This window comes from Coffea arabica, chromosome 8c (genome assembly GCF_036785885.1).
Source record: "Coffea arabica cultivar ET-39 chromosome 8c, Coffea Arabica ET-39 HiFi, whole genome shotgun sequence".
NCBI classification, from domain to species: domain Eukaryota; kingdom Viridiplantae; phylum Streptophyta; class Magnoliopsida; order Gentianales; family Rubiaceae; genus Coffea; species Coffea arabica.
The window spans coordinates 23,664,541-23,687,045 of record NC_092325.1 but is presented as its reverse complement, the minus strand read 5'-3'; the positions used below and the strand labels follow the sequence as shown (position 1 = coordinate 23,687,045).

The 22,505-nt window shown below is 36.8% G+C and overlaps 1 protein-coding gene across 4 annotated transcripts in view; it reads right to left on the bottom strand.

The window, feature by feature from the left end:
• Window positions 1-10,442: 10,442 nt before the first annotated feature.
• Window positions 10,443-22,505, bottom strand: part of LOC113714526 (uncharacterized) — a 31,604-nt gene continuing 19,541 nt past the window's right edge. For 2 of the 4 annotated variants that reach the window (XM_027238413.2, XM_027238411.2), the window contains exons 6-14: window positions 14,226-14,279; window positions 14,097-14,159; window positions 13,931-13,993; window positions 13,142-13,306; window positions 12,761-12,916; window positions 11,465-11,545; window positions 11,262-11,323; window positions 11,002-11,116; window positions 10,443-10,729 (exon numbers count right to left, since the gene is read on the bottom strand). In XM_027238413.2, the coding sequence (XP_027094214.1) occupies window positions 11,035-11,116; window positions 11,262-11,323; window positions 11,465-11,545; window positions 12,761-12,916; window positions 13,142-13,306; window positions 13,931-13,993; window positions 14,097-14,159; window positions 14,226-14,279 (726 nt within the window). In that variant the 3' untranslated portion in view covers window positions 10,443-10,729; window positions 11,002-11,034. The remainder of the gene's footprint in view (window positions 10,730-11,001; window positions 11,117-11,261; window positions 11,324-11,464; window positions 11,546-12,760; window positions 12,917-13,141; window positions 13,307-13,930; window positions 13,994-14,096; window positions 14,160-14,225; window positions 14,280-22,505) is intronic. The other 2 variants (XM_072062319.1, XM_072062320.1) reach the window with 1 other exon arrangement.

The window sequence follows — 22,505 nt, the reverse complement described above, 5'->3', positions numbered from 1 at the left end:
CTTATACATTAGTTCCGATCAATTTGCTAGCATTGTTTTGTAATTGAATGACATTGAGCCTATTGAAAGGCTATTGTGGTAAGATTATTTGTGTAAGATTTTGAGGTTGAATTGAGAAAATAATGAAGCCATAAATTGCTAGATAATAGGTAAACACAAAGGGCGTGCTACCCAAATTTTCACTCGAGGCCTAGGTAGATATACTCGCGACTTGAGTAAGGATTTGAGGACGAATCTTACTCGAATTGTCTAGGTTATTCAAATCCTCTTTTGTAGAGGTATATAAGCTAGAATTCGGCTGAAACTTGTACCCTTGGAAAATTGAAAGTAACGACTAATAGAAATACGTTTTCCTCGTCACTTCGACTCAAATGGAGATTTCAAATGTTTTAAGAGCGAGCATGAGTTTTTCAAATATTTTACTCATGTCCTTTGGTCTAAGTCTGCTCTTTTCACTCTAGAAATCATCTTTATGCATTGTAATTATCTTTATACATTGTACTAGTAGTTATTCGGATTTTCTTTGATTCACCTAAACTTTGGATGGTTGAACCTTAATATTTTATGTTGGTTATTCTTAGGGTTTGTCGATAATTGAGGGTATTATCCGGAAGAAAATTTGGACGTTACTTTGCTTGAACGGGTGAGTATTCTTTGTACGCTATGTTTCCAATGACATTGTGGATTGTTGTGAATATTTGATTATATGTTAAGTGTTTGTAGTGATTGCTAAAAATGAATTTTGCTCGGCGACAGTGTACTTTATCGCACTTGACCTAAATGAATGTGAAATTTTCAATGATTAAATGCTACTTGTGCATGAATGTAAGCCTTTTGGCTGAATTGGGCCCTTGCCCTTCATTGCCAATCGACTCGAGCCAGAAGCGGACTCGGTCGAGCGATTGGTGACCCTGGGATAATGTTTGGTATACTCGAGTATGTCCACGAATATTGGTGGAGACTGGCCAGAGAATTGGCTAGTGGCGGGAAATGAAATAAATGAATGAATGTCAAGAACATTGGAGGAGTTTTTACTTGCAAATTTTTCTAATGTTGGAGGAATAAGGAAAATGGCTGGGAAACGAATGAACGAATGGCTCCTCGTGAGCATTTATCCTTTTAATGAGTGGGTTATTATTGCTTTTATATGTTGAATGTTTTCTGGATTATTTGCTATCAAATGATTAATGTCCGAGATTTAATTGCTCGATTATGTGTATGGGAACCTTACTGGGTTTTTAGCTCATTCCGTTAGTTTTGTTTTCCTTACAGGGGATGCGAGCGAGGGCGTGAGACTGGTACAAACTAGTCTAGTCTAGTTCTTTTGAATTTTGCGATTGTACTCGAGCTAGTGCTTGGTTAGGGTGGAATGTATTAACTTTTGTTTTATTTGGGATTGTATTACTGTTTGAGATAGAAATGTATGTATGTATACGTTCCAAGTTTGGGAACTGCTAATTCCCTTATTCTCGAGGTTATACCTTATTTTGTCTGAAGCGAATGAACGAGTCCTGGCGAGAGTTGGGCAGGTGGTCCGCTAAACCTTGGGGTACGCCCTAGGGGGAGGTGGGGTCATCACAAGTTTTCTCAACCCGACCAATGTGAACAACTCATCTTCACATGTTTCCACTTTTGGCTTGGACTCATACATTCCAATTTGCTCTTGTTTTGCATGAAACATAGCTTAAATTGAGCTTCTTCGTATCATATTTTGGCTTTTATTGTTAAATCTCTACTAATGTATTTTTGACATTCTTAGTAATATGTTATTCTTTTTGGCTTATTCATTGTTCATGTAAATGGTCATTTCTATGGTGGTCTGTAAATTTTTTATTTACTTGTGAATACTTATTATTTAATAAATATCTTTCATTTTCTAATTCTTTTAATTTTTTATATCTCTGGTGACAAGTTTTTTTTTTTATTAAGAAAAAAAAGTCTTGTGTAATAGGCTTAACCTCTCCTCAATTAAAAAATTGATTGAAATAATGTACTTTATTTTATTTTTTTTTAATAAAAGGGGAAAACCCCCGATCATTTATTTATTGTAAAGGATAGAACCAAGAAGGTGGAAAAAATCCCAACCTTCAATACATGCCGGAGAACTAGGAGTACTATTCCTACACAGTAAATCTGTGAATGTATGGATAACCTATTGCATCCAAATTAATCAGCGACCGAACTCTACTTGGAAGCTGCTGACAAGATTGGAAAGTAACATATGGACTCTCCCGAGATAACGCTGCTAAGCTGTCTGCCACGGCATTCGCCTCACGATGAATATGTGTAATGGACCCCTTCACCTTGCCCAGTAACAAGCGAATTTGACCTAAGACGCTACACAACGGCCACTTACCAACAGATTGACTCTGAACCAACCTTACCAACACTAAGGAATCCACCTCTACCAAAATATCTGACAACCCTATTCCCATACACCACTGCAGCCCAGTAAACAATGCTAAGCCCTCCGCATATACCACCTCATATTCCCCAAATTCCTTATAAAAAGCACCAAGCATCTTCCCTTCAGAATCACGTATCACCCCACCACCTTTAGCCAAACCATTGATCACACTTGCATCTGTGTTAAGTTTGAACGACCCTCGAGGCGGCTTTATCCATGATATGGCCTTCAGACAGAAGGATTTAGCTGGTTTGATCCGAAAGTAACGTGCAAAATACGTATCCATATCCCCCTCCAACTGCACTCTGTTTAGCATACATGCCGCCCCCTTAGCAACCAACCACCCATTGGCGTCGAAAATAACTTTGGAATAGACAGGGTGAATATTTCCAAACTGAGCATCATTTCTACTACGCCATAGAAACCATAACACTACTACCGGTATTACGCACCGAACATGATCCAATCGGCCATTGCTAGAAGATTGAAACCACACCACTAGCAGTGAAGAAACACATGAGAATGAACGCCACGGAATTCCGCAAGCCAGAAAGAAATGTTGCCAAACAGCACTTGCTAACCTGCCATGTAAAAAAATATGATTCAAAGATTCCACCGCATTACCACAGCAATCACATTTGGAAACCATGGCCATTCCTCTAGACCGGAGCTTGTCGTCCAGAGGGTGGAAATCAGACAAAACCCTCCAAGCTAAGTACGACATTTTTAACGGGAGCAACGGACACCAAATTCCACGGCAAACCAAAGACATGTTACGCCGCTGTCAAACTAGTTCCCAGGCTGACGACACAGAAAATGTACCATCAGCGGAAGGAGCCCAAATTAACTCGTCCTTAAGTTTCAGATCAACAAGTGTTTGGGAAATAATATTAACAATAGGTCGAGGAAGGATCTGGAGGAGACAATCAGTATTCCACCCCGTAGAGGTATAAAACTCAGCTACCAAAAAGTGAGGAGGCGCACCAGTAACCTGTCTGCTAAGAGGTTCATTGAAAAGCCATCGATCATACCACAAATCGATGAATCCTTCACCAAGCCGCCAACGAATATTATCCTCAGTGATAGCCCGAACCAAACAGACCCTCTTCCATGTTGCCGACCCCACAGCAGCCGAAACCAAACATGGATGTTGCTCGCCAATGTACTTACGGTGCATAAATCTGGCCCAAAGAGAGCTCTTTTGACGTATTGTCCACCATAATTTCATTGCAACAGCTCTCTCTAAATCCAATAGAGATCGAAACCCCAACCCCCCTTCTTCAACTGGAAAGCATACTTTTTCCCAAGAGGACCAATGAATCCTCCTACCATCCTTGCCATCCCACAAAAAAGCGTTAAACAGCTTGCCCAATCTAAGAAAGACCCCCTTAGGCGGTTTAGTAACCTGCAAGAGGTAAAGAGGCATTGAACTCAACACATGACGAATCAAGATGAGTTTCCCCCCAGCAGACAGAAACCGAGAACTCCAATGATGAAGCCATTATCGGCGGACGAGCTGACCTGAAGGGTTACAATTATTTAAAGTAACATAAATCCTTCTACCTTCATAATATAAAATTCTTTCTTTCAATTCTTATAATTGATAGGCATACTCTTTTATAAGGAATAACATAGCATCACATATTGAACATTCTTCCATCTTAAGGAGAAGGATAAAGCCAATCCAAATCATCAAATTCTATTTCATTATCAAAATATCTTATAGAAGCTTGGTTTTCATCATATTCTTCATAAAAAATATAATTATCCTCATTATTTAAAGAAATATGTAGACCATTATTGGGCACCTAGCTACCAATGAGATTTTTCAACAAACTTCTTGAGTACTTTATTAACCCATACAATAATGGATTGAAAGTGGTTTTTTCAATTTTAAAGGATTTTCTAGTGGTTAATAGAAACAAGAAAGATGGTTCTTTTTTGCTGCCAAATCTTGATAGGTTTACAAGGTAATTTCCTAAAGTAATAAATGATTTTTGAAGTACATTTCTAAAGATAAAACATGATTTCAAAGTTTGAAGAAATTGCTTTGAATCTAGATATTTTGAGGATTTATTGAAAAGTCTAGAAAGATTTTCACATATGTTTTGTTGAAAAATGGTTTTCTGGGAAAAAAACCCCATAATAAACTGATGAACATCTAAGCTTTGAAATGTCATAACTCACTCTAAGAATATCCAAATTTAATGTAGCTTCTACTTGCTATAAAATTTTTACGGTCGAAAAATGTCTGTACAAATTTTAGTGATTTTTCAAAAAAAATTCAAAATGTAAGCTAGGTTTTGGTGACAAAAAGAATTGCAACCCTAAACTTTAGTGATGATGGGTTGAAGAATTTTTGAAACAGTTTATTTATAAATGTTTTAACATTTTTAATGTAATTTCCATCAATATCTTTAGATTATCAAATGATTTTCTATCTCAACTTATGGTCAATTTACTGAAGGTAGGTCTATCTATAATTTTCTTTGCTTCAATCTTAAGTCATGATTTTGAGGTCGAAAACCCTTAAAGGTTTATGTAGATTTTGCATGAGATGCCTAAGGGATGTTTTATACTCAGTGATGGGCTAGGCATGGGTGTTTTTCTGATTATTGCATGTTTAAGGTTGTCTTAAAGTAACATTTCCAAGTATAGAGCTGTAAAATTTATTAAACTTTATGCATGCATCATTTCCTAAATGTTTTCAAGGCTTATAAATGTATGCAAAAGGAATTGTCTTGCAAAAGTATATTTTCTCAAATGAAGATTTTGGTGTGCAAAAGTGGTCCATATATGAATTATTTTTACTACTGTTTTCTAGGGTTTGTCGTCTAGGGCTTCCTTGGTTTTATACCTTCATGGCTGCCCTCCAAGCTCTTGCTGTGGGGCCACATCCTTCCTCCCCTACATTCTAGTGCAAATCATTTTCAGAATTTGTTTTCACTGAACTCGATTCAACTTGTTTTGTCCATTAAGGCTGCATCTTCCACCCCACAAAGGGGAGCCTGCAGTTATCTTCTCTCAGGATGTGCTAGATACATTGTCTGCTCCATATCGATTTGCTTTGGTGGGTAAGTTTTCTAGAGGGCAGCCAAAAATGGAGGATTTGAGAGCATTTTTCCTTTCATTGGATTTAAGAGAGCTAGCCTCTATGGGTCTCCATGATGTGCGGCACGTTCTAATTAAGTTTCATAATCAGGTTGATTTCCATCGTGTGTGGTCTTGTAGTATTTGGTATGTCTATGGTTTCCCGATGAGAGTCTTCAAGTGGTTTACAGCGTCTTACGTGGACAGAGAACCATCGGTTGTTCCAGTGTGGTTTCAATTGCCCAAGCTTCCTTTGCACTTATTCAATAAGGAGGTGCTTTTTCAGATTGTCGCTATTTTGGGAGTTCTGTTATTTCTTGATGATGCAACCTTGGCTATGTCGAGATCGACTGTTGCTAGGGTTTGCGTTGAAGTAGATTTGCTTAAACCATGCCCCTTGAGGGTCTGGGTTGGGAATGAAAATCATGAAGGTTTTTGGCAGGAATTAGTCCCTGAAAATCTCCCTAAATATTGCTCCCATTGCTTTGTCAGGGTCATCAAGAGGGGAGCTGCCATGTTTTGAATCCTGAACTCTGGCCCTACAAGGTGGAAGGGAAGAAAGCAGTGGAGCATGCTCAGAAGATGGAGTTTAGGCCCAAAGAGATTAGTAAACCTGACACTGCTGGCACTACCTCCTTTGGTGCTACTGCGGGGGCACAGAAAGTTTCATTGGTTGCAGTAGTTGAGGAGGATCTTCGACGAAATCAGCCAACCACGTGTTTAGTTGTTGACATGCCTGTTGTGGCTTTTGTTAATGCAGTGGAGTAGGGGCATTCAAAGAAAAACCTCGCTACGACATCAGAACCTGAACAGCAGCAGAAGCAGTCGTCTACTGCTTTGAGTCTGGTTGCTAAAGATCTTGCTACATCTACTTTTGAAGAGGTGTGTGAGATTTTAGAAATACAGAATTTTAAGATGGTAAGGTTAACTGAGGAGAGGACAAACCCTGCTACACCTGATGCGAATAAGGTTGCGTCGGGTCTGCTAGTGGTGCCCGAAATGGACAGGAGCTTGAATGGTGGGGAAAACTCCTCAATTGCAGATGATATTCGTGAGGTGCAGGGAAGTGTAGGCCATCTTTCTCCTAGGGGCGGAGTAAAGATACACCAGAATAGAGCTGAAGCACCTTCACTAGTCGCGCTAAATCTTGATCTAGTGATTGTTGCTGTTAACCATGCATAAACTGCTGAGGTTTTCAAGATGTTTCTAATGCTAAACAATGAGGTATCTGAACCAAATTTCCATCATATCAAACTTTACGCTCGATGACTACTTCTTCAAAAAATTCATTCTCCATCTTGTCTGATGATTAATATGCTGTTTTGGAATATAAGGGGTGTCTCGCTCCCCTAATTTAAAAAGGCTTAGAAAGTTGATTAAATTATATTCTGTTCATTTGGTGGCAATTTGCAAACCAAAGATGGCTCTATGTGGGTATTGATTTGATTAGATTAAAATTTGGGATGGATTGTTGTTTAGCGAATTAGTGGGGTACTGTATGGATTTTTAATCAGTCTCCTTTTAGGTGCCAGAGTGTGGGAGAATCAGATCAACACTTAACACACTACATATACACTCTCAATTCTTTCCTGCATCAGTTTGTTTTTCCTTTGTTCATGCAAAATGCACAACTCAGGAGCGAGAGAGCTTATGGACTGAATTATTACTAGATAAACCAAGTTCGATGCCCTGGTTTCTGGTTGGGGATTTCAACGTGATAGTGAATGGAGAGGAAAAGCGTGGTGGTTTGCCATTTAGACCTACTGAAGGGCTGGAATTCTTGAATTTCATGTCATTGGTAGAAGTTTGTGATGCTGGTTTTTCTGGCTCAAGATTTACATGGTGCAACAACAGGCAGGGCAGGGCTCAAGTTTGGAAGCGCTTAGATAGATTACTTCTTAATTCCATTGCAACGAGGATGGCTAATAGTGTCCTCATCCAACATCTGGGAAGAGATCCTTCGGATCATTCTCCTCTTTTGCTATCTCCATCAACTAGGTTGGATAACAAGCCGAAACCATTTCACTTTTTGAATGTATGGACTTCCAAAGAGGGGTTTTGGATGTCATTAACGATAGCTAGTCTCAGTCATTCTCTGGCTCGCCTTTGCGCATACTGGCAAATAAGTTACAGAGTGTTAAGCAGGCTCTTAAGCAATGGTCCAAGAATTATTTTGGTGATATTTTCTTGGCTATTTGAAATACAGAGTGAGAGGTGTTGGAGATCAAGATGATAATAATCTGACGAATCAGTTGCTATTTGAGCTGCAACAAGCCCGTGAAAGACTTCAACATTCATTGGTTGTTGAAAAGGGTTTTTGGAAGCAGAAAGTAAGAATGAAATGGCTGTCTGATGGTGATAGGAATACCAAGTCCTTTCATTCAGCTGTAGCGGAGAGGAGGAGAAAGGCTATCATTCATCGGATTAGGAAATCTAATGGAGATTGGATAAAGGCAAAGTCGCAAAATTGCACTAATGCATTAACCTTTTTCCAACACTTATTCATGGGGGAGAGTGGTCCTACATCAAATGACATTCCACATGTTATCCCTAGGCCAGTTACTGATCAAGAAAATTTGCTGTTGACAGAGATTCCTTCGTTCCAAGAAGTAAGGAGTGTAATTTTTTCAATGGATAAGAGAGTGTTGCGGGTCTAGATGGATTTACAAGGAAGTTCTTCACTTTTGCATGGGATGTAATTGCCCAGGATGTTCATATGGTAGTAGTTAGTTTTTTCTATGGTGAGGAGTTCCCAAGGAGCATTATTACGGCTACCTCAATTGTCTTACTCCCAAAAGTTCAAAGCCTGCAAGATTTCACACAATATAAGCCGATAAGTTTGTGTAATTTTATCAACAATGTTCTTTCTAAAATTTTATCGGAGAGATTAGCTAAGGTTCTTCCTCAGATTATTTCTCCACAACAAAGTGGTTTTGTTCACGGAAGGCAAATTTCAAATAATTTTCTATTAGCTCAAGAGCTGTTGTCTGACATCAAGAAACCAAACCGTGGAGGGAATGTGACAATCAAGTTGGATATAATGAAGGTGTATGATAGAGTGTCCTGGTGCTTTCTCTTGCAGGTGCTTTGGCATTTTGGGTTTAGTGAGACTTCGATTGATATAATTTGGAGGTTGATTTCGAATGTCTGGCTCTCGGTAATTGTTAATCGCTTGCCGCAAGGTTTTTTAAGTCCAAACATGGTTTGAGATAGGGAGACCCTATTTTTCCAGCTTCGTTCGTTGTTGTAGCTGAAGTTTTATCCAGGTTTCTGAATGCTTTAACTATACAGAGACGATTTATCCCTTTCAAAGTACTTGTTCGCTCATTCTAGTTAAGATGCTTCAAGGGTCTTTTGCATGTCCTTGGAGGTTACAAAAGGAGTTTGAAGAGCTGCTTAAGTTTAAGCGTCTTTTTCCAGTGATATCGCATTGCTATAGGGAGGCAAATAAACCAGCTAATTGGCTTGCAAACTTTGGTGCTGACTTCGAATGAGAAAGTTTATTTGATAGGTTTATGGAATTGCCAAAAATGGTTTGTGGAAATGTCAAATGATAGATTAGGGTTTCCTAGTTTTCGAAGAAGGGTCTGATGTTCTTTGTATTTCTGAATTCCTTGTATGTTTTTGATCTTTAATAAATTGGGGCTGGCATCCCAACCTCGCATTCATAAAAAAAAATGCTAAGTATGAATTGCTTAATTGTCTGAATTGAAATTATATGAAGTTATACCTAAATGGCTCCATTATGTTTATACCTTATCGGAGAATTATAGTTCACCATTTTTCTTTTATTGATCAATCAGAATATCGAAATCTTGACTTATAGGGCATTGTGAAATTGGGCGTCTACTTGGCTACCTTCTTAGTTAGATATATATATTAGGTTGAGTAGTCACAAACTAATAACGGCTTCCTCTTGTGATTAGGATATGAAATGACTATTGATTTTCAAATGCTAAGCATGAATTGCTTAATTGTGTGAATTGAAATTATACTCTAAATAGTTCAATTATGTTCACGTCTTATCAGAGAACTATAATTTACCTCGCATATTGACCAATCAAAGTATCAAAATCTTGACTTATAGGACATTGTGAGATTAGCCGTATATACTAGATTGAGTGCTCAGAAACTGACAAGGATTAGTTCTGTGACTAGGATATGAAAGGTTTTCATGTATCATATAGGATGAAATATTAGCTTATCATCTATCGGGAATTGATTATTTGCCACTCATATGAAAAATAATAATGACGCATTATGTAAATTTTTATATATGATATTGTATGTTATGACAAATGAATGATTACCAAAAATACTAAATATAACGCATACTAATCCACAAGGATAGTCGAGGATCCTTGACCCGCAATTTTATTTGCTCACCTTACATTACCAATTGTTTTGCAGATTTAAATAGCTACGAGCTTATTAAGATTAGTTGAAGTGAGGAATGAGCAGACCTTTGGATCAAATGGACATGCAAAATGTTTATGCTATCAAAAATTTATCTGGACTATATTACCTTCCCTATAATGCAACAAGTGACAAGTTTTACACCCACTAGGACAAGAAATTTTACGCTTTTGCTAAATTTTTACTTAACTTCTAGAATTTTTAAAGTTCAAATTTTATACAAATTTTCAATTCTTGATTTAGTTAACACAAGATGCCATGCATGTTTAAGGGATTTTATTTTCTTTAAATGCATAGCGTGTTACATTCCATTTTTGAGACGGCGGTTTCTTCACTTCAACCACACTCCTCAACCCCCCCCCCCCCCCTCCCCCTCCCAACAAAAAAAAAAAAAAAAAAAGCTCTAGGCCCACAAACACACGAAAGGCAATCTCCCAAAGACTGATGGCAGAAGCAAAGAAGGCAAATGATAATTTTCTCTTCCTGTAACCGCAAAGGGATATATGAAAAGATTTCGAGTCAGAACCCATTAAAACAGCGTTGAAGCTGTAACATAGAAACTACATCGAGAAAACAAAGAAATGGCAGGCTGACAATCATTATTCAAATACAAAATACATATACGCTCTAGACCACCTTAATTACGCTACCAAAATATATTCCAAAATTAAACTTTTCTGTCGACCAGTCAACTATTGCACAGCAGAATGAAGAAATTGTAAAACATAGCAGCTTTCCAATCAAGGATAGACTTCGAAGCAAGATACAGGACCAAACAGTTACCAAAGCCAAGCGAAGCAAATTGACAACCCCCGTCTGCAAACATTGTTGAAATTGGATCATAAGGAACTGAGGATATGCTATAAAGGTGGTGGTAAATGCTGAAAATACTTGGTGCATATGTACCTTTAATATTAAACATGCAACTGCAGCAATCAAAAGTAACATCCTTAAATGGGAGCAATTTCAGTAGTGTAACATCTCAGGCGTAGACAAAATCTATACAGTTATTACAAACAGCTGCGCATGCTGGAGTACATGTTTGAATTTGTGCAGTGAAATGCTTCCCTTGAAGTACAGAGGCATACCTTGAATTCATAAAGCATGAAATTCACTAGGCATCACTTGTCTGGATGACTCCGTTTAGCCCTGCGACGCAAATGGTTTGAATGGCCATGTCGATTGGAATGTTTTGTTTTTTTCCTGCAATATGTTGGTAAAAACAAAGAAATTCAATAAAATATAAATTAAAAGACTATGAAGTACAATGAGTCATCGAGGCATTTGTTTCCCCCACAAAAACAAAACGATAAAAAATTGACAAATCAAGAAGTAGGCTAAGACTAACCAGCAAATAGCTGAACAGATTTTAAATCCAGCTATGATGGGTAAAGCCAACAGAGCAGAAGCCTAACCAATAAAAGTTGAGCAAGTTAAAATCCAATTTGATACTAGTTGAATGAAACAAAATTTAGAAACTACGAAGAAATAGCAACTGCAAGACAAGGTTGCTTAAAAGAAAAAAGAAAGAGAAAAGTAAATAAAACATACAATAAACCACACTAGCTCTTTTGTGGCAAGAGGTCTTGTAAGATCATGCATCTGCAGCTTTTCTTGGACAGTGCCCTGAACCTACAAACCACATGGCCGTAGACTGTCAATTGCAAATCATTTTCATTAGCACATGTGCATATGCAGAAATACAGAAAAAGGCCTTCTTTTCATTTTATGTTGCAGACAGAAGTCACTAAATTCAAAGAAAATCAGGTTAGTTCAAGGTGGCCTCCCCAAAGAAACTTCCATGAGGTCTCTGTAAAACCTCCTGTACTAGATGCAGTTGCTTCAACAAAGTTGGTCATGCCTTTGAACTGCAATGCCAGTTTCTTTAATTGTCCTTTGGAGGTGGAATTCAAAAGTTAGGGCATAACTAGCTAATGATGCAAGGAAAAATAAGTGCATCTTTGGGAAGATATGGGCTGCTGAAAAACAGAAAAATATGGTAAAGATGTAACTTTCAAATACACGACTAAAATAGAACTCCAGAGATTTGAATTGAGTTACAAATTCAATGATTTCTGATCAGTTATTCTGAAATCAAATCACCATCAAATTCCATAAACCTTCAGTACCTTTTAAAGTTGCCAACCTATCATCTTGACAATTGTGAAATTAAGCTTTAAAGACTAAGAAAAGAAAGTGTCAGAACCAATAAAATGCTTATACAATATTAAGTGTGATGAGGAAGGTCATTGTAATTTCAGCAAACCATCAAAAGGCCCTTGTAAAAAATGACAAAACTTGAGAGATATTCTTATAGCTCGATCTACACCACGATCTAATATGGAATCTTAAAGGATTTGCAGTTCACACGGTCTTACAAATCTGCTATGCTGCTAAACAGTTACTGCACCCTGGTTGATATTCATGACACCATCTATCTCTCTCACACTTACATGCACACCTCAAACACACACTCTCACAAACACTAACGAAAGTTACACTGAAAAGGCAAAATTTCGGATAATATTTGAATGCAATATCTACCCTACATGTCCAATTAAGTAACTAATCAATACGATCTAGGCTCACATAATTAAGATAAAAGATGCTTAAACAGAAAAGGGAACTTTTTGATAAAATACTTACAAGTAACTAACCATAGGGTCGCAGGATAACCTAAACTTGGCAACATAAAATAGAAATGACATCAACACAATCAGAATATGGAAGTTCACATCAATGAATGCTCGAAATATAAAATGACATCAATGCAAGTAGACTCTGAAAATTCAATAACTAACTACCAGAATTGCAAACAGAAAAATTCAGAAATCAAGAAATAATCACCTGATGATGATAAGTACTGGCAGACTCAAGAAACTTTCCATAAACATGAAAAGCTTGCTCAGTATAAGGCTTCAGGACAACTCGTACATTATCAACATGAGGTCTTGCAGCAGTGGCAACTTGGTCAATATATGGTTTGCTGTACTTCTTAATTTCCTGCAAAATATTCCAGAATACTAAAGCATGGCAACTTTCTTTATCTTTTGTTTATTTATTCTTGATTTTTGTTTTTCAAGGCAGTGCAATCAGCTTTCTGGTGTTTATATGTGCTTTCCTATAGTTTTGAAATCTGGTTCAGCTGGGACTATCAGGAATTGGGCAGGTCTTTTTTTCCCCAAAAGGAATGGGGTAAATTAAGCCTGCCAAGTTGAGATGTTTTACCTGAAAATAAGGATCTGCGAGTTCTTGAACTTTTATAACATGTGGCATTGCTGCAATTTTAGATGATTCATAAATCTCCAGCGCTTTGGTACTTAGTGACTGCACATGTGGTTCAGCTTTAGTGACTAGGATCAGCCACTGCTCTTTTATGACCGGGATCCATTTCTGCAAATTTCATGACAAAAGAAAAGAAAAGGTATATCAAGAATTTTATTACTAGGCCAAAGACAATTTAGTCTTCTATTCATGATTACTACAAAGCTTATCCTTCTCCCAGCAGCAGTTACAAATTTAATACACTAGCCCAGCAAAATTGATCTAAGCTACACTCAATTAAACATCACTTGATCTTGTCCAAATAATATTAATCAATTTGCATTACCTGGGTAAAGGCAGCCTACTTAGGCTCAGCTTAAACTTGTAATTACCCAAGTTTCATCCGAGTAACCAACAATAACAAACTCTAAGAAGATGAGGCCAACACAACACAAATTAACGAAATGCTGATAATCATAATGCCAAACATATAATTGGCATTTGAACCAACCACACAACCAGAAACACAAGCTACATGAACTACTAAGGACCTATATTACAGTGAGAAAAATTCAATGCAAAGGAACCAATTTACAACCCCCAGTAAAAAGGAACCAGTTATGCACATCAACATCAAATGTTAACCACCTGAATGAGCAGAACAATGCACACGTGTCAAATTTCTCAGAAACAAAGGCAAAAGCATTACAAATACAAGGGTTCTTTAGCACTTCAAGGAAACTTGATTCTTACTGTGTGAATGGTTTCAATATGCGGCCCAGCCCAAATTTCGGCCTTTGCCTTTCCTTTTATAGCCTAAATAAATGAACAAATAGCATAAACATTGGTTGTTATTCAAGCAATCTTACCAACACCAGAAAGGGAAATAAAAGATTTGGAGTAAAATAAACAAATATACCTTCTGTAACAATGCATCAGCAGCAGGTTTACCATGTTCTTCCCAGTGCTTCTCCAGAAGCGTCTGTTAAAAATCAATAGTCACAAAACATAGTATAGTGAAGAACCCAAGTCTCATGCTCCAGAATACCTGGTAACGTGTTAAATGAACTGCAAGCCAAGGTGGAAGCCATGCGCCATGAACCTGATTTTGCATAAAAAAGAAGCATATTAGCTTGGAAACTGAGATAGATCATTGTCCATTTAAATATTATATTCAGTGATATTGTCTTATAAGCACTGCCAACACCAAGTTTTTCAAGGAAGTACACAAATTAAAACATAAAAAGGGAAGATTCCACAAGACCTCAACAACATGCAGCGTAGATACCAGTAGCATATATCAAACTTTACCTTCTAACATTTCAGGGAAAAAAAGGTATATATCAACACTTGCGCTGACGGTTGTGTAACTTAAATTATTAGAAATTTCTTTTGTGGAAAAAGAATTTAAAAGTTAATAAAAAAGATAAGGCTGCCAGCATTTTGTGAGAGTTACAAAGGCAGCAAAGGCAAAACTTTCATCAAGCAGAGATCAAAAAACATCACTTACAAAACACCATAACTAGCAAAAAATTCTAAGAAATGGAGGACAATGATAAATATCCGTACTATTATAGAATATTCTACCTTTGACTAATCTCAGAACTCGCGGAACCAACATATTTGATTGCAAAAATTAGCTAAAGGAAAAAGTAGTGGCCCCAATTTTGCCAATGCCAAAATTTATCAAAAGAGCAACAATTGCAATTCATTGAAAACTTTCTTGTAAATACAAATTCTGGTCCCCTTTCCTGTGACTTGAAGCTTTATGCCTGCTTGTGCCAAAAATGAGCGGTGCTTAATCGACCCTCACATGAATCAGGACATACATACTTCTTGCTCTAGACCAGTCCTCTCAGTGAGTATATTTTCTGTTCCCTATAGCATCGTATATTTACTTTTTCAAACTTCAATAAATCTACTATTAGAAGAACAATGCCAGTAAGTCAAAGCTTGCTATCCATATCCTGCCTCTATATCTAAGATCCCCTTTTTGGCACGATTTTGCAGTGGAGGGTAAAATAATTCAAGTCAAAGAACAACAATTTTTATCAAGTCATGAGACCCCACTTCATCTTCCCCACCACCAGAGGGACTACTTAAAGTGAAATAAAAAAAAAAAAAAAAAAAAAGTATAGAAAGTTACCTTTCAGAAATCATTAACCGATTCCTCAGTAAAGCATTCTGGAAGAGAATTGAACATACAACAGAGCTCAAAAATGGAGTTTCTATGGGCATTTCCAGCATCATAACATGTTTTTGAGCATTAGGATTTAATTAGGATTCAACTTTCTCCTATGCTATCATTTAACAATAGATTTGAGCTACAATCCTCGCTTCAGCAGTTAATAATAGCTTCTACTTGAATGAAATCTAATTTTCTACATTCCCTTCTAAACCATCTTTGTACAGAGGATAGGTGTGTAGTTAATTCAGTAAAACAGAAGCACTGGATATTTTTAATTTATTCATGTGTACGAGGAGAGCTAGATTGTGTAAAAGCCTGTAGAAATGTAATAAGTGACATTACAGCAAAGTCTCCCCTTACACTTTGGACAGAAATATTACCATCATAATTATTGTCAACGTTGAATATGTCTAGATGCATTAGCTAACATGTCTAGACATATTAGCTTAATTAGAGCTAATAGTTTAGTTGTAGTAATTAGCTTAATTATAGTGATTAGATAGCCTAATTATAATAGCTTGATTTTAGGATCTTGATTGCTTTCACTCTTGTATATACCGTTGTATTTCTTATTCTATACGAAAAAGGTTACTCCCAAAATATATCTCCCCTACTTGTCTTTCATGGCATCAAAGCTATGAGAGAGAAACTTTTATAATTTTTATTTTTCGATCCTCTCCCCCAGTGATTTTACCTGATGTTTGTTTTTTCTGATCTATCATCATGTCTATATCCGACACATCTGTAACATCTACATCCAAATCCACTACAACAACTCCTCTTATTGTTAATCCATCTATTATTGGTCCTACAATTATCACAACTGAAAGATTGAAAGACAGTAACTACTCTCCTTGGGTCTCCAATGTCAAGTTATGGTTTTGGGACAAGGATACAGAGATCATCTCACTACAAAATCTAATGATACTATGGTTAATCGATCCAAGTGGGAGAAAATTGATGCCCAATTGTGTAGCATGCTTTGGCAAACTATTTATTCTTCACTAAAGCAAATTTTTCATCCACATAAGACTTTAGTGTTCGGGAGTAAACCAAAGCATTATACACCAATGATATCTCCAGCGTTTATACTATTTGTTCTGATCTGGTGAGCCTTACTGCCCCATGAAGACTTGATATGTCCATGAGCTCTTACTTAGACAGAATTCAAGTTATCCTTTCATATTTCAATGAGTTGCTGCCTCTTGCTACACCTCAACAAGAACAACTCTCTCAAAGAGGTACCTTTTTTATGCTTTTGGCTCTTTTTGATTTGTTGGCCAAATATTTGGCCATCTGTGATCAGATCCTTGCTAGCCCTATCTCAAGCATTTTTTAGACTTCTACGAATTCCTAATGAACCACTATCATCTACATAAACTATACAATGTTGACTCATCTGTTTTGGCATCTCAATCTACCCAAAGAGGAGGCCGCAGTCATGGCTGCGGCCGAGGTGGTTACAATGGTAATAGAAACCATCCTCATTGTGACCATTGTGAAAAGGTTGGGACACACAAGATCTTTGTTGGCACTTGCATGGACGTCATCCACCACAAGTAGCGAATGTTTTCCAATCTGAGAATTGTGAAAGTTTGAGACATTTAGGGTTTTCAAACAAGAAGCCTGAGTATTGAGGATTTTGAAGTGGTTTGCAGCCAAACAGTCTTCCACGCTTACTGCCTCTGCAGTACAAATGGGTAATGCTAGCACCTATGTTTCTCAACTCCTTCTCTTGGTCCATAGGTTTTAGATTCTGCTGCCACAAATCATATTTTTGGTAATCCACATCTTTTCTCTTCACTTAGTAGTTCTACTTCTCTACCTAACATTACTCTTCCTTCCATGCCATTTGAGCTTGTCCTTACCTAGCTGTCCTTTTAATTTAGTATTTATCCGTCACTTGTGTCATTGCCTTAAATGTTTAGTTACATTTGATGAGAAATCTATTATTGTACAGGATCGCGGTACGAGACGAATGATTAGCATAGTGTGTGTCACAAGGTCTCTACCATCTCTCTTTGCCAACACCAATAATTTGTTCTGCAGTAGATGATCTTTTACTAATTCATAGTCGTTTGGGACAGTCAAGTTCCTTTACTATGTCTTCTTTAGAGTACGAATCATGTCAAACTTGGAAAACACACCCATGGTCATTTCCCAAGAAGGGTTAAAAATAGAGCTCAATTTCAATTTTCTTTAGTCCATTCTGATGTTTGGGGACAAAGTTGTGTTACTTCCACTTTAGGATACAATATTTTGTTACTTTTATTGATGATTATTCACGTACTTGGTTGTTTCTTATGAAAAGTAAATCTAAAGTGTTTTTTGTTTTTCACAACTTTGTTTCTGAAATTCAAACACAATTTGGTGTTCCCCTAAGTACCTTGTGAAGTGATAATGCCCGTGAATATTTTTCCACTCCTTTTTAACCATTTATTAGTTCCGATGGAATTATTCACCAATCATCATATTCTCAATACCTCACAAGAAAATGGATTTGCTAAAAGGAAAACTAGATATTTGGCAGAAACATGTACTTCACTTATTCATGCGAACGTTCCACTATGTCTTTAGGGGATGTTATTCTCACTGCATGCTATTTGATTAATTGCATGTCATCATCTGTTCTTAATAATCATCTATTCTTGAGTATTTTTCTACTCCTTTTTAACGATTTATTAGTACCAACGGAATTATTTACCAATCATCATGTTCTCGATACCTCAAAACAAAATCGGGGAAAACTAGATATTTGGCAAAAACATGTATTTCACTCAGTCATGTGAACGTTCCACTATGTCTTTGGGGGGATGCTATTCTCACTGCATGCTATTTGATTAATCGCATGTCCATCATCTGTTCTTAATAATCAAGTTCTATGCTTTCTTATATATACAAGTCAACCTCTATTTTCTATTTGCCCTTGTACATTTGGTTGTACATGTTTTGTTCATGACTTAACTCCAGGGAAAGACAAGCTATCTTCTCCTACTCTCAAATGTGTATTTTTGGGTACTCTCGAACACAGAAATGGTACAAATGTTCTTTTCCTAATCTCAAACTATACACCATCTCTGCAAACGTTATGTTCTTTGAGACTGCTCATTTCTTTTCTCATAATAAGTCCAATCATTCTACAATCACCGAGGATATTCCTGTCTCTACTTATTTCGTTCCTCTTACCCATGATATCGATGCTAGTCAGTAGCCAATGAACCTATCAATCCATCCAGATCACCGCCACTTATCAACGATGTGATCGTCCTTAAATAAAATTCTGAATGATGGTGTTGAAGAATCTACTGAACCACTGTTCTGACTCCACCTACCACGGTCCCACCTACTATTATTCCACTTATTGCTGTCAAAAAAGATGTTTGTTCCACTCGAAATTAATTTCTAAATGATAATTGTTTGAGTTATCATCGTATTTTTTCATCCCATTATGCCTATCTGTCATTGTAGACAAGAGAATTTGTTTAATATATTTAGTCAAGATTAAATGAATTGAGTTAATCTTGATTGAATTAAATTAAGTTAAATTAAACCATAGAGGTCCCTTATGTTTTGGACTGACAAATAAGGCCAGTATCATATCAGTTGTTAAATCAAATCAAATTTATAATGTCCATTTAAACTGAAATGGATTAATTCACAATTGACTATTTGGGCCAGCCTATCATAAAAGCCCCAGTTAAATGGGTTTTTTGAGTCACAAGTCACCCAAATACAAGAAGATTCTAGAGAATCTCCTGCATAGCATTAAATCTGTAATGATTTTAGATTGCCTACATTTCTTGGCTATAAATATAGGTCTTCCCTCAAGGCGAAAGACACATTGAAATCCCTAAATTCTAGAGAAAATCTATCAAATTTTCTTAAAAACTTTTTGCCTTAAATCCAAATCCAAATCAAGTCGGACAAATCCTCCTTCCATTCGTGTTGAAGACTAAAGATTCAAGTATTCAATGCCATTATCAAATCATACGTTTTCTACGTCCAAATTGAACGAAACACCCTCTTGATCGGAGGACAGGCCTCTTCCGCCCTTCTATTGAAATCTTTTGAAGAGAAGAATTAGGGGATTAATTTCTTTGATTCAAGAAATTTCAGAGATATGTAATCATTTTATTATTTGATTTCGTTTATTTGATATTTGTGTAAGTTTTCTTGTTTTCTATTTTAGACAACAAAATTTGTGCTTACAATCATTTGTCGCCTATATCTATTTTTAAAACCATAGGTGAGGCTTTATGCCATTCTGGGTGGCATCAGACAAAGGATGAAATGGCTGCTATTGACTCCAATAACACTTAAGAGTCAGTTCATCTCCCACATGGTAAATCAGTTATTGGTTGTCGTTGAATTTAAACTATTGAAGTTGGTCTCGAAGGTAAAATTGATCGTCTTAAAGCTCGTCTTGTGGCTAAGGGATATACTCAAATTTGCAGTCTGGATTATACTGACACCTTTTCTCCAATAGCCAAGATGTCCTCTGTTCGTCTCATACTATCCATGGCTACTGTACATCATTGGCCATTGCACCAATTAGACATAAAAAATGCATTTCTTCATGGTGAATTGCAAGAGGAAGTTTATATGGAACCACCACCAGGCTTTGTGGAATCAGTATTTTATCATCATTCTACTTCGAAAGGTAGCATTTATCCTGTTTATGCGAATGACATTATTATCAAAGGACAGGATCGTGAAGGGATTCTTTAGTTAAAAAAATATCCTTTTGGCCATTTCAAAACAAAAGATTTCAACAAGCTTTGTTATTTCTTGGGCATCAAAGTTGCTCAATCTAAAGATGGGTGTAATTATTTGTCAACAAAATATGCCTTGGATATTCTGGAGGAGGCAAGCATCTCAAATTCTAAGCCTGTTGATAGAAATAAGTGGCAAAAATTCACTAAGGTTTATAGGAGGCAAGGATAGGATGTGTCAAGTGCCCAAGCATTGATTTGGCATGCTTTTGATAACAAGGAACCAACTTGGGAGTTAGTTTGAATCCTATCGAGTTTGTTTTTTGATTTTCACCAATATGGTTTTTTAGTAACTTGGTTGACTGCAAGAATTTTATGTTTTTGGTAATTTTCTGTTTACTAATTCTTATTGGTTGTTAGTATTTTAGTTATTATGAAAAATAAAAAAGCTTTCTAACTTTCTACTAGAATTCTATTCTAATTAGGAATCCTAATTACGATTTTAGTTGGCTTTGTTCTAGCACCTATAAATAACAATTTTTCCACAAAGAGAAGTTAGATTTTATCGTTAATAAAATTTTCCAGCAGACTCAATGTCTTTCTTAGGATTGTGTGATACATCCTAACTTTAAGTGTGATGCCTAAAGATTCCTAGGAGTGATTTCTAGAATTACTAATTAGATTTTCATCTTCTTAAGCATATTTTCTCATCCTACTCTTCCAAGTTGCTATTTTAAATTACGGTGAAATTCGATATCTGAGCTTTTCTACAAAGCTGTTGTGCCTACCAAGTCTTCATGCTGCGTCACCTATGTATACCCCAATGGATCCTAATGTTAAATTATTGCTAGGACTGGGGAAGCCTCTTAATAATCCTAGAAAGTATCGAAGGCTTGTTGGACGATCAAACTATCATACAGTAATGCAATCTGACATATCTTCCATGTTTCAGTTATCAGTCAATTTTTGGACTCCCCATGTGATACTCATTGGAATGCAGCAATTCACATCCTTAAATATATCAAAGGAGCACCAGGCCAAGTATTGTTAGATATTGATAGAGCAAACATGCAAGTAATTGGTTACACTGATGTATAGGCAGGATCACCTATTGATCGTCATTCTACCACAGGGTATAGTTTTCTTTTAGGTGGAAAACTAATATCCTGGGAAAGTATAGATTTCTAAGGTGTTTGAGGTCGCATGCGATGCTTCTCATGTTGGGATTGGTGGAGTTCTTACTCAAAAAGGTCATCCTATTGCTTCTTTTAGTGAAAAGTTGAATGACACAAAGCAGAAATACTCTATTTATGACAAGGAATTCTACGTTATTATTCAATCTATTCGCCATTGGCATCATTATCTTATTTTATAAGGAATTTGTGCTATATTCTGATCAAGAGGCCCTCAAATAACTAAATTCTCAGAAGAAGTTGAATCATCGGCATAGCAATCTTTCTTGCAACAATACAATTTGGCTATCAAACACAAGGCAGGCATTGAGAATAATGCAGTTGCTGCACTTAGTCGTGTGCATCTTATTCTTACTGCTATGGCTATTCAAGTGGTTGGTTTTGATTCACTTAAGCAAGATTAGCCTTGTTGTAGAGATTTTTTCATCCATGATGACTATCTTTACAAGGAGACTCTGCTTTGTGTTCCTAGTGCTTCACTAAGGGAGGAATTAATTCGGGAATTAGACGGTGGAGGTGCTGCTGGACACTTTGGGCATGACAAGACAATTGCCATGGTGCAAGAACGTTTATATTGGCCAAGTATAAGACATGATGTTGGCAAGATTGTTGCTAGATGCCGAGTTTGTCAATTGGTCAAAGGGCGAAAGAAAAACACTATTCTTTATATGCCACTACCCATTCCACATGAACTGTGGCAGGATTTGAGCATGGATTTTGTTGTTGGACAACCAAGAACATTGCAAGGTAATGATACTATACTAGTAATTGTGGACAGATTTTCGAAAATGGCTCACTTTCTCCCATGTGCTAAGACTTTGAATGCTGTCCATATTGCTAAGATTTTCTTCAAAGAGGTAGTTAGACTTCACGGACTACCAATGACTATAGTTTCAGATAGGGATGTGAAGTTTGAGTTATTTTTGGCGGATTTTGTGAAAGATGCCGCACACAAAACTCAAGTTTTCTTCTTTCCACCCACAAATAGATGGTTAGACAGAAGTTGTTAACACCAGCCTTGGTGATCTACTTCGGTGTTTGGTTGGTGATCATGTTTCCACTTGGGATCAAATGCTACCAAGGGCAGAATTTGCTTATAATAGTTCAATGAATCGATCAACTAGTTATAGTCCTTTTGAGGCTGTAACGGGAAATAATCTTCACAAACCAATTGATTTGCTTCCGTTATCAGCTAGCGCTCATCCAAGTGCTAAAGTTGAGGCTTTTCTAAGCAT